The sequence below is a fragment of the Aethalodelphis obliquidens genome, unplaced genomic scaffold (assembly GCF_003676395.1).
Source record: "Aethalodelphis obliquidens isolate GAN/ISIS:26980383/991018 unplaced genomic scaffold, ASM367639v1 scaffold4, whole genome shotgun sequence".
Classification (NCBI taxonomy): Eukaryota; Metazoa; Chordata; class Mammalia; order Artiodactyla; family Delphinidae; genus Aethalodelphis; species Aethalodelphis obliquidens.
Genome location: NW_020837948.1, coordinates 5,686,571 through 5,699,895, shown reverse-complemented (window position 1 = coordinate 5,699,895; position 13,325 = coordinate 5,686,571). Strand labels below are relative to the sequence as shown.

At 34.4% G+C, this 13,325-nt stretch overlaps 1 protein-coding gene across 4 annotated transcripts in view; it reads left to right on the top strand.

Annotated features, from left to right (window-relative positions):
- SEC24A (SEC24 homolog A, COPII component) overlaps positions 1-13,325 on the top strand; it is a 63,200-nt gene that overhangs the window by 24,025 nt on the left and 25,850 nt on the right. For all 4 annotated transcript variants that reach the window (XM_027097254.1, XM_027097265.1, XM_027097243.1 and 1 more), the window contains 6 exons: positions 1,525-1,627; positions 2,660-2,786; positions 4,534-4,643; positions 6,821-6,933; positions 8,294-8,412; positions 12,940-12,995. In XM_027097254.1, coding sequence (XP_026953055.1) covers positions 1,525-1,627; positions 2,660-2,786; positions 4,534-4,643; positions 6,821-6,933; positions 8,294-8,412; positions 12,940-12,995 — 628 coding nt within the window. The remainder of the gene's footprint in view (positions 1-1,524; positions 1,628-2,659; positions 2,787-4,533; positions 4,644-6,820; positions 6,934-8,293; positions 8,413-12,939; positions 12,996-13,325) is intronic.

The following is a 13,325-nucleotide window of genomic DNA, read 5'->3' as shown; positions in this document are numbered from 1 at the left end:
TTCTTTTTTTAAAAAAATTATTTATTTATTTGTTTATTTTGGCTGTGTTGGGTCTTCGTTTCTGTTCATGGGCTTTCTTTAGTTGCGGCGAACGGGGGCCACTCTTCATCGCGGTGCGCGGGCCTCTCACTGTCACTGCCTCTCTTGTTGCGGAGCACAAGCTCCAGACGTGCAGGCTCAGTAGTTATGGCTCACGGGCCTAGTTGCTCCGTGGCATGTGGGATCTTCCCAGACCAGGGCTCGAACCCGTGTCCCCTGCATTGGCAGGCAGACTCTCAACCACTGCGCCACCAGGGAAGCCCCTGGAAGGCGGATTCTTAACCACTGGACCACCAGGGAAGTCCCTGAATTTTTTTTTTAATTAATTAATTTTTATTTTTGGCTGCGTTCGGTCTTCGTTGCTACATGTGGGCTTTCTCTAGTTGTGGTGAGCGGGGGCTACTCTTCGTTGTGGCGCACGGGCTTCTCACCGCAGTGGCTTCTTTTGTTGCAGAGCACAGGCTTTAGGTGCACGGGCTTCAGTAGTTGTGGCATACGGGCTCAGTAGTTGTGGCACACGGGCTCAGTAGTTGTGGCACATGGGCTCAGTATTTGTGGCTCGCGGGCTCTAGAGCGCAGGCTCAGTAGTTGTAGCACAGGGGCTTAGTTGCTCTGCGGCATGTGGGATATTCCCTGCGTTGGCAGGCGGATTCTTAACTACTGAGCCACCAGAATTGGGAAGCCCAATTTTGTTATTTTTAAATAGTCTTTTTAAAACCATCAGTAAAACTGAGCTTTTCAGTAATACACTTAACTTTTTTTTTAAGATTTATTATTTATTTATTTATTTATTTAATTTATTTTTGGCTGCATTGGGTCTTAGTTGCAGTACTCAGAATCTTCCTTGAGGCATGCAGGATCCTTCATTTCAGTGCGCGGGCTCTTCGTTGTGGTGCACGGGCTTCTCGTTGTGGCGAGTAGCTTTTCTCTTCTGTAGTGGCATGCAGGCTCCAGGGCGCATGGGCTCTGTATTTGTGGCACGCAGGATCTAGTTGAGGCGTACGTGAGCTCAGTAGTTGTGGCACGCAGGCTTAGTTGCCCTGAGGCGTGTTGGATCTTAGTTTTCTGACCAGGGATTGAACCCGTGTCCCCTGCATTGTAAGGCAAATTCTTTACCACTGGACCACCAGGGAAAGTCCCAGTAATACGCTTAACTTTGCATGTGCAAATTTGGGTCATCACCTTTAAATTCCAGTGCCATCTAGATTTATATAAAGAAAACTAAGTTCTTTGGTAGTCTAGGCTGTCTTATGCACAAGCTGAGAAGAAAATTTGTTTTAGTTATATAAAATGGGATTATAACCGTCCACCCTTTCTTTCTGAATAGGATTTAAATATTTAAAAAGGATAAGATTTGTGAGGGCCTATTGAAATACTTCATTTGTAATCTGATCCAATGTTAAAATGTGTACCTTTTAAGTCTTTTTATTTTTGTCCAAAAATAGTCATAGTAATAACTGACAAATGATTTTTACATTGATATAGGTTATTCCGATGCACACTGACTAGCATTCCTCAGACTCAGGCCTTACTGAATAAAGCCAAACTTCCTTTGGGACTGCTGCTTCATCCTTTTAAAGACCTAGTGGTATGTTTTACTAGCGAAAGTAAATGTTTTGTGGAAAATTATCTTGGTGGTAAGGAATTTTTTATAATAGTGCAAGAATTTGTTTGAGCTATCTTTAGGAATTTGACCATTGGCCGATTCCTTTATTTGTATTTCAGCCAAAAATATTATCAAACGCTTTCACAAAGAGATAAAATAAACATATGTTGAAAAATTCAGGAGGTACTGAATAGAATAGAGGTACTGAAGAAAATAAATAAATGAACCATACTATTTTAACAAGTTGTAAATTGTTTACCCATTAAAATACTTTACCCATTCTCCCAGTTCTTCCATTCTTGGAGTAAAATCTGTTGCTTTAAGAAGCTGTTTCCAAAAAGAAGAAGAAAAGAAAAAAAGCCCTTCTACTTTTGTCCTAAGGCTCTGGGACCTTGACATGTGACCACATACGGGTTGAGAGAATCAGTCCATAAGTGAAGTGACTTTCCCAATACAAACCTCCTTTTGGTAATAGGATTGTATTGCCTTTACTGATTTTTGACTTTAACTTTACATCTTTTAAAACGTAGGATAAACTTTAAATAGGAGCATAATTGCGAAGTCCAATAAAATATTTAAATATAATTTAACCATACCTTACTTTGTGACAGTTCTTTTATGAGAACTTAGTAGCCTGTTAATATAACATGAAGAAGCTTCCTAATGATTTAATTCGTCATTTTTTTAGAATATTGATCCTTCCTTCACCATTCATCTCACAGATATGTTGTAAATTTACTATGTTGGTTTTGCAATGTAAACTTTTAATGAGAAAATAAATACTTTTTAAAAGGCAAAATTTAATGAGAATGGTCCTGGGGAAAATCACTAGGGTTTAAGAACCAGTACATTTCATTACATAATTTTTTGTTTGGCAGCTTGGACACATTTTTTTACCCTAGTTTTTTCTCTAAAATTATAATATCCCAACACTTATTTGGAAGGTATGGATTAAGTGCTTGACCTTTAGACATGATCATCATTGTCTTTAATAATTTAGTCCTTTTTTTTCAGCAATTGCCTGTGGTTACCTCTAGTACAATTGTGAGATGCCGTTCATGCAGGACATACATCAACCCTTTTGTCAGCTTTCTTGATCAAAGGAGATGGAAATGTAACTTATGTTACCGAGTCAATGATGGTATGTTTTTTTTTTTTTAAACATTTAAACATTTCTACATGCATTGTAGGGAAATCAGATAACACAAATGTGAAGTTAAAAAACAAAACAAAACCCGGTCTTATTTACCCATAATCCTTTCACTCAGATATAACTTCTTTTAACTATTTTCTAGGCATTTATACTTATATATAAATAATAATATACTTCTTAAGCAAAAAATGTGATACTACTACTTTGATACCACTTTTTTACATTTATTCTGTTGGGTATATAATAAATGGCATATTTCATGGTATTATTTAAGCCTGTAATTTAAGAAATATTTTTATTTAGAAATTGTCCCATGCCTTTTCTCTAGGGTGAAAGAAAATAAGCCCACAGAGTAGCTGCCATTAGCTTCATTCACTGCTGTATGAAGGGAGGTGGGCAGTGCTAGAAGGTTAGTTGAATGTAGTTTTTTTAGTAGCTGATGAGGAGGGGATCTTCTTCAGTAACTGTTTCACAATTTATATTTGAGGAATATCATCTAACCAACAACATTCTATTAGGATTAGAGAAGAAAAAAAGGGCATGCCGTTACCCACAATGAAAATTTGGTCTCTGTTTAGAAGGAAATTTCATTAAGCATTGGGAAATAGAGGAACTTGAGAGATTTTTTTTTTTTTTTTTTTTTTTTTTTTTGCGGTATGCGGGCCTCTCACTGTTGTAGCCTCTCCCATTGCGGAGCACAGTCTCCGGACGTGCAGGCTCAGCGGCCATGGCTCATGGGCCCAGCCACTCCGCGGTATGTGGGATCTTCCCAGACCAGGGCACGAACCCATATCCCCTGCATCGGCAGGCGGACACTTGAGAGATTTTTTATAACTGTTTTTATTGTTTGTGTTTTTAGAGTAGAAGAAGTGAGGGTAGAAAAAGAGCATTCTTTTTACTCTGTAATAATGTAGAAAATGTATGTATTTATAGTGTTTAGTACACTTTTAAAATCTTATGTATATATGCTTCAATATATGAAATTAAATTACAATAAGGGTTGAAGTCACTTTTGTGTGCAGCCCCGACCATTTCATGAACTATGGCTTACCCTTTAGCATATATAGGAATTTGAATTTTTACACAGTTCCTGGGAAGATAGATGAAATGATAATTATGAGGGGGGGATTTTTTCAGAAACCAACGCCTGTGGCCGTAATATGTCTCTGGTCAAAAATGTGTTAATTTAGAAAATACTCTTTGAGCACTAGTGTTTTATAGGTAGTAGGCAACTGATATTCCATAGAGGTCTTATAACTATTGAAACTCACCATACCCTTAGGCTTTAACCTTTGAAGTATTTTACCATAGCTTTCTAGGGGCAACCAGAGTCTGTACATTTCATAACGTCAAATGTTATTATCCATGTACCACTGTGAAATTTAAGACAAAGTTTAGTCTTCCATTTAAGAAAATAATTGGCATTTAATGAATTTTTATCATCCTTTCAAACTACTTTAGGAAAGCAGCTTTCCAAGAATTAAGAGAAAAAAGGATATTAGAAGATAGGGAAAGAAAAATCATAGTGCTTGTGGTTGTAAAAGCAAAACACACTTAGTGCCATTCAGTGTGGAGGGGAATTGAATGGGACTCAAAAACAAAGTGTATTTAACCCTTAATATTTAGTCTATATTGAATTATTTATAAATTCCTAAATTAAAAAAAACAGCCAAACGCAAGCTATATTAAACTTAATCCTTTCAGTTTTAACATTATATATTGTTAACTCACATAGTTCCTGAAGAATTCATGTACAACCCTTTGACCAGAGTCTATGGAGAACCTCATAGAAGACCTGAAGTTCAAAATGCTACTATTGAGTTTATGGCTCCTTCAGAATACATGGTAAACTTTCATTTTTTATATAGCACAAATATTTCATTATACCTGGTTTTAAATAAAATATAAAATCCTTTAACCAAAATTTTATATTTTTAATTTATAAAAGTTATCCTTGTTCATTATAAAAGTAGTTAATTTATATATAAGGGTAAGTTTGAAAAGTAAAAGTGTAAAGTTCCACTTATGTTTCTTGGGCATCCATCCAGAAATTTGCAATATATTATTGGGATCATACTTACTTTTAGGTCACTTCCAGTTTTTTCTGTTACAAATAATGATGTGATGCACATCATCTTTGCAACTACTTTTATACACTTGTGTGAATATCTGAGGTCTTGCATTTGAAAAGATAATAATTATGCCTAATGTTTAACTAGCACTATGCATATTATAAAGCACTTATATATTTTTGATTATCACAAATAACTCTTAAGCTGTTAATCCTGTTTTACGGATGTGAAACAAATTTAGTTAGGTGACTTTCCAGATCTTCTTTAGCAGGTGCTAGAGGTCTCATAAAAATTTAGGATTTTTGATTTGATTTCCCTTTCCGCATGCAATAATTGCCTCTAAGGAAAGGGAATATGAAGATAAGATTTAATACCAACTTTTAATATTTTATTTTAGTATATTTTTGTGGAATAGTCTCTATCTGGTCAATTGGGGCCATTTAGTATAGATATTTTGAAGATTCAGTCTCTTTTCATCACATAGAAATTTCAGTGTAGAAAACATTTTTGTGACACTTAAATGGCTGGTGATTGCTTTCTGTAGTGTAGCTGTCCCTCTGTTGAATTAAAACCAAAAAATCAGAAGCATTTGTTCTTTTGAATTGGCCTTCCTGGGTTTCTTTAACTCCCAGGTTTTGTAAAAATGGCTTCCTTTAAATTTGGAAATTTGCCTATAGCAAGAGGTTTTCTTCCTTCCTGACTTACCTCTTGGGCAACAGATTCTATGGATTTTGCAAGTGATATGTGCAAAATAATATAAAAGTTAATATACTACACGTGGAGTTCTGATTGTGGTTATTTGGTGCTTTTTATTTTATTTTATTATTTTTATTGAAAACTTAAAATACTTTTTATTTTGAGACAATTTTAGACTTATATAAGGATGGCAAAAATAGCACAAAGAGTCCACCCAGCTACCCCTAATGTAAACATTTTATGTAGCTCTAGGACAGTCATCAAGCTTAAATTAACACTAGCACAACACTATGAATGAAACTACGGACTTCACTTGGATTTCACTAGTTTTTCCACTTAACATCCTTTCTCTGTCCCAGGATTCAATCCACATTGCATTTAGTTTCTGTTCCTTTAGTCTGCTCTCATCTGTGGCAGTTCCTTAGCTTTTCCTTGTCTTTCATGACGAGCTTTTTTTTTTTAAATTAATTTTTATTGGAATATAGTTGCTTTACAATGTTGTGTTAGTTTCTGCTGTACAGCAAAGTGAATCAGTTATACGTATATCCCCTCTTTTTTAGATTTCCTTCCCATTTAGGTCACCACAGATCACTGCGTAGGGTTCCCTGTGCTAAACAGTAGGTGCTCATTAGTTATCTATTTTATGCACAGTAGTGTATATCAGTCAATCCCAATCTCCCATTTTGTACCTGCCTCCCCACCCCGCCCCGGCTTTTTACTGAATTGAAAACAAATCTTTGAACTTGGAAGTTTAAAATATACTTGTACATTTTTCTGGAACTTGGCTGAAGTGTGTTGATTAAATAACCAGCTCAGGCTAACTTGATTTGTCATTTTCAGAGCTGTACATTTCCCTAAATTGTGAAATATAATGTACATATGGAAAAGCCTATAAAATATAAATATATAGATTACCAGATAATCATAGCACCACTGTTGCACCACATAGGTCAAGAAATTGAACATTACCGATGCTCATAAATACCTTTCTGATCACATTTCTTCCTCTTCCTGTCCTAGAAAAAAATACTCTTCTGACCTATGATAATCATATCCTCATTGTCCTTTTTCTAAGTATGCATCTGAAGAAAACTTCTTTCTATATTATTTTCTTAATGTATTATTATTTATTGTGGTCTCCACTTAATCTGTAAATACTGCTTATTTTATTCTTTTGCTATATAGACACAACAAATGGTAAGTTTAAATTTAATTCTATTAATTGTATTTAATGAGATCCTTTTTCTCCTTCAGTTACGACCACCTCAACCTCCAGTGTACCTTTTTGTATTTGATGTGTCTCACAATGCAGTTGAAACTGGATACTTGAATTCAGTTTGCCAGAGTTTGTTAGACAATCTGGATTTGTAAGTATCTTAATTCAGGTTAAATTATAAATGGTGTTTGTAAAATGAATAAGTAGTTTCAAACTATATTTTAAAAGTCATGTAATTATGTTCTAAAAGTCCACTTAAATCAGTAGATAACTTTAGGCCTCACTTTCTCTGAGAAACATTAATTTATTTTAACTTTTTATTATGGAAAAATTTCAAATATGTAGTAAATAGAAAGAATGTAATGAAGTTCCAGGTACCCATCCTTCAACTTCAATATTTTTAGCATTCAGCTGTTCTTGCCTCATCTAACCCTGCCCTTCCCCCTTTTTTCCCTAGAGTGTTTTATTACAAATGTCAGTCAGTATATCATTTACCTAGAAATACTTGGAATTATTTTTAACCCTAACTAAAATATGAGAATCACATCAAACAAAATTAGCAATAATTCCATAATGTGATATAATACCCAGTTCAATTTTTGTTCCTGGTTGTCTCCAGAATGTCTTTTTACTGTGGGTTTGTTGAAATAAGAATCTAAACAGTATCTACACATTGCATTTGCTGGTCATATCTCTTAAGCCTCTTAAAATAACTGTACTTTAAGTGGTTCTTAGATACTTAGTGTAACACATAAAAGCTAATGTGACCTTTCAGTGTAATGAAATACTATTGTGCTCTTGTGTGTAAGGGAGAATGTGTAGGACCAAATCTCATCAGAAGTGGACTAACTCCCTCACCTTGGCGAAGGGCATTCTTGTTCTTATCAGCATTTGTATTTTTAATGTTGTAGGTTATGTATGGGGATTGTCTGTTGATGAGAGAGTTCACTGACTCACCCAAGCATGAACAACAAAAATGAAAACTAGTTTGTCTTTCCCCTTATGAAACTATGGTCTACATATTTAAGTTCTTCAAAAACAGATCTTTCTGTTGATCATCTTAAATGAATGCATTAAACAATATAAAAAGAGGTTTGGGCAATGTTTTTTTAAAGATATGCTGTTCATAAATTTATATTACATTTTAGAGTTGGTGTTTGGTAATTTTTTTGAAGTATTTTTTATAAATTAAAATCATCTACAAACTTCTGTATATACTTTCCACTATTTTTTATATCTCATTTCCTAAGTGATATAACTTTATATAGTATAATGAGTTTTGGATTGCTGTATTATTGCTGGGTTTTGTTGATTGTTTGACTTATATATAGTGTTTTCTTTTGAGTAGTGTATGCTTTCATGGTGATTAAACATTGCACGGGTTAAAAACATTTATGTTGGGGCAGTTTTCATAACACAGAAGTAGATATTTGTATTTAACTCTTTGCAGATATTTTAGGTATATATGTATATGGGAAAACTACAAAATACTCTTCTGAATTTGTTTTTAGGCTTCCTGGCAACACTAGGACAAAAATTGGCTTCATAACATTTGATAGTACAATCCACTTCTACAGCCTTCAAGAAGGTCTATCTCAACCTCAGATGCTAATAGTTTCAGATATTGAAGGTATATATTATATACTTAAAATTATTGAACTGCCTGAGGAGCTTTTAGTTTTAGAAATATTTCGTGACTGTTCAACAAACTAGCAGCATATGGTATGATTCTACTATACTGAGGAAAACCTTGAGTATAAAATCATAAGATTTTTGGAATTATAAGAGTCCCTCAGGGCTTCCCTGGTGGTGCAGTGGTTGAGAGTCCACCTGCCGATACAGGGGACACGGGTTCGTGCCCCGGTCTGAGAAGATCCCACATGCCACGGAGCGGCTGGGCCCATGAGCCATGGCCGCTGAGCCTGCGTGTCTGGAGCCTGTGCTCCGCAACGGGAGAGGCCACAACAGTGAGAGGCCCACGTACCGCAAAAAAAACAAAAAGAGTCCCTCAGTCAAATCTCTCATTTTATAGAAGAGGAAACAGAATTATGGAGGTAAAGTGAGTTCTGAACAAGTCAACAAAAAACAAATAAATGTTAAAGCTCATTCAAAAAGTATTTGAGGATAGACCTAGATTAATTGAACAGAATAGAGAGCCCAGAAATAAGCCCTCACAAATATGTTCAGTTGATTTTTGATAAGGACGCCAAGACCATTCAATGGGGAAAAGACAGTCTTTTCAACAAATGGTTCTGGGAAAACCAAACATGCAAAAGAATGAAGTTAGACCCTTACCATAAATCATATAAAAAAAAATTAACTCAGTGGATCAAAGACCTAAACTTAAGAACTAAAACTGTAAAACTCTTAGAAGGAAACATAGGGGAAAATCTTAATGACATTGGGTTTGGCAGTGATTTCTTGGATATGACACTAAAAGCAGAAGCAACAAAAGAAAAAATAAATAAGTTGGATGTTATCACTGTTAAAATACTTTTGTACATGAAAGAAAACTGTCAAGAGAGTAAAAAGTCACAAAATGGGAGAAAATATATGCATATGCAAATAACACATATGATGAAGGATTAATATAAAGAGCTTCTCAACTCAGCAACAACAAGAAGAAAACACAATTCAAAAATGGACGAAGGACTCAAATAGACAATTCTCCAAAGATGTACAAATGATCAATAAACACGTGAAAAAATGCTCAACATTATTAGTCACTAAAGAAATGTAAATCAAAATCACAATGAGATACCACTTCGCATCCACTAGAATGGTTATTATTTTTTTAAAAATGGAAAATAACAAGGGCTGGCAAGGATGTGGAAACATTGGAACTGTTGTTTATTGCTGGTGGGAATGTAGCATGGTGCAGTATTATGGAAAACAATTTGGCAGTTCCTCAAAAAGTTAGACATAGAATTACCATTATGATCTACCAATTCTGCTTCCCAGTATATACCTAAAAGAATTGAAAGCAGAAACTCAAACAAATACTCATATACCAATGTTCATAGCAACATTATTCACAGTAGCCAAAAGTTGGAAACAACCTAAGTATCCATCAAGAGATGATTCGTTAAATAATGTGGTATATACATATAATGGAATATTTTTCATCCCTAAGAATGAAATTCTGATGCATGCTACAACATGAATGAACCTTGAAAACATTATATCAATACTAAGTTAAATAAACCGGATGCAAAAGGACAAAGATTATATGATTCCGCTTGTATGAGGTACCGGGAATGGGTGAATTCATAGAGATATAGGTTAGAAAGTAGATTATAGATTACCAGGAGCTTGTGGGAAGGGAGAAATTATTTAATGGGTACTGTTTAGGATGATGAAAATGTTCTGAAAATACATAATCATGATGGTTACACAACATTGTGAATGTACTTAATACTACTGAATTGTACACTTAAAAATGATTAAGGTGATACATTTTGTATATTATGTATATTTTACCACAGTTTAAAAAATTAACTCCAAATGGATCATAGATCTGAGTATGAGACTAAAACTATAAAATTGTTAAAAGAAAACATAGAAGTAAGTCTTTTTGACCTTGAATTAGGCAGTGATTTCTTAGATATAACACCAAAAACACAAATACCAAAAGAAAAAACAGATAAGTTGGGCTTCCTAACAATTAAAAACCTTTGGATAAACAGCATGGTCCTACAGTAGAGCACAGGGAACTATATTCAATATCCTGTGATAAACCATAATGGAAAAGAAAATGTATATGTATAACTGAATCACTTTGCTGTACAGCAGAAATTAGCACAACATTGTAAATCAACTATACTTCAATAAACTAAAAAAACATAAAAATTTTTAAAAATTAAAAAAGATTAAAACCTTTTGTGTTTCAAAGGATGCCATCATGAAAGTGAAGAATGAGAGAATGAGAGAAAATATTTGCAAGTTATGTATCTGATCAAAATTTATATCTAGATTATGTAAAAAACTTCTACAACTTATTAAAAAGACAACCTAATTAAAAAGTGGGCAAAGGATTTGAATAGACATGTTTCTATTCAATACACCATATTCAATATTCTGTATATGCAATTGGCTCATAATCCCTTGAAAAGATGCTCCACATCATGAGTTATCAGGGAAATGCAAATGAAAACCACAGTGAAATGCCACATCACACCAGTTAAAAAAAATTCTCAAAACCAAAATTTTTTGTTGCTCTGAGCATATCTGAAAAGCTGGGAAGGTTCCATGAGTATTGGTTTTGGGGTTACAAATAAATTTTAATAAGTAGGCAAGTTTGCAACTATAAAATCTATGAATTAGGAGAATTGACTGTACAACTTTAAAATTAAATAGTTGAATAGAGCCCCCTGCTGTCTTGGTTGTTCCAGGTCTCACAACAGAGCAGCCACGTCAGTCATTCATTTCCCTTATCTATTTACCCAGCTACTTATTTGGCATAAAATAAAATCAGTGAACAGGTGATTCTGATGATGGGCCAAGTTGTGAATTTACTGATATGGTCCAGCTTCTCAATTTTATACATGAGCTGATAAACGGAATATCCCTTGCTGGATGTCACATAGCAAAAATTTTTTTAAAGGACAGTAACAAGTATTTGCAAGGATGTGGAGAAATTGGAACCCTCATTCACTAGTAGTAGGAATGGAAAATGGTGCTGCCATTAGGGAAATCATTTTGTCAGTTCCTCTAGAAGTTAAACATAGAGTTACCATATAACCAGCAATTTTACTTAATAGGTATATGCTCAAGAAAATTAAAAACATGTCTATACTATAAAGCAACTACACTTCAATTTTTTTAAATTGCTAAATATGAATTATTAAAAATAAAACAATACAGAACATGTCCACACAAAAATGTGTATGTGAATGTTGGTAGCAACTCAGCCAAGAAGTGGAAACAACCCAACATAAACAAAACGTAGAATATCCATACAATGAAATGTTTTGTTACTCAGCAATAAAAAAGAATAAAGTACTGATAAATGCTACAACATGGATGAACCTTGAACACATGAAGCTAAGTGTAAGAAGCCAGTCACAAAGGACCTCATAGTGTGACTCCGTTAATATGAAATGTCGAGAACAGGCCAATCCAGAGACAGAAAGTGGCTGCCTAGAGCTGTGGGAGTTGACGGGGAATTGAGGAATGACTGGTAATTGGTGTGGGGTTCCCTTTTGGGATGATGAAAAGGATCTGGAATTAGTGGTGTTAGTTGTACAACTATGCATATATTAAAAATCACTGAATTGTATCTTCTGCAAGGGTAAATTTTATGGTATGTGAATTATATCTTAAAACTTTTCTTAAAATCTGTTTAATTTTAAAGAAAAAGGAAGAAATCTAAACAATAGTACATTTTTTATATGATAGTTAAAGTATTTAATGTTTCAAATTATTTGTTGGTGTTATTTTTCATGAACATTACGATGAGCCTTATTTTTGTAATTTTTTAATAAAAAATAGTACAAAAATGTAGAAAGTGAGACCCCCTCATAATCCTGCATCACCACCCACATTTCCTTCCCAGTTGCTTCCTTCTAAGAAAGGATATTTAATTCCTAAGAAAGAATAAATTTGAATCCTGAGAAGCTCTTCTGATGTGGCCATTTAGCATACCTCCTGATTCACTTGACCTCGTGGTCCCATAAGTATAATGGGGGCCTTCTTTATGAGAAAGTATGTGCCTTATGAATGACAGAGCTGTTGGTGGGCTGTATTACTTCCATGTCAAGACACAGAATTCTTGTGTGTCATCTTAGTCAACTTTTTTTTTTAATGCCAAGAGTGTTTCTTTGGCTGGCTTCTGGGGCTAAGCAAGAATTCTAAAGCAGGATTCTAAATTGTCTTTAACCTAAGAAGCAGAGTACTTGTACAAACCCTTACTGAGTGCTTGTGGGTCAGTATTTTCTATTTGGGAGGCTATTTACCTTTTACATGGTAATAGATAAGCTGCAGTAAAAGCCTAAATCAGTACTCTTTTGGTGACTGAACATACGTAGACATTGCTGTACAAATGGAGAAGGTGGCTCTTCTCTAAGTATGGGGGTGGTTAATTATATCACTGTTATGTATTTGGAACATCTTTAACAATTAAGTTTTGTTTAAGAGAAATATTTATTTGTTCTTTCAGATGTTTTTATACCTATGCCAGAGAACTTATTAGTAAATTTAAATGAAAGTAAAGAGGTAAGGGACACTTTCCTATCTGACATGTTTAATTGAAATGTTGAAGGAATATATTTTTAAAACGAACTTTAAGTAGAATTTTGCTTCTCTCTGTGACATTTCTAAGATGTATAGCATTTTATATTTGCAGTTAGTTAAAATTCATCAGATGAACAGCTTTTGATTTTGCCCTTGAACTGATTGCTTTTAAGTTTAATGTATCCATTTGTAGTAGGGTAGAAGATAAGCCTATTCCATAAATGAGAGAAACCTGAAGGAAACCTGCCTTGCCAGCCATTTGGGAAATTGGGAGGGTTGCTGAGATAAGCTTCTGGTCACTACATAGAAGCA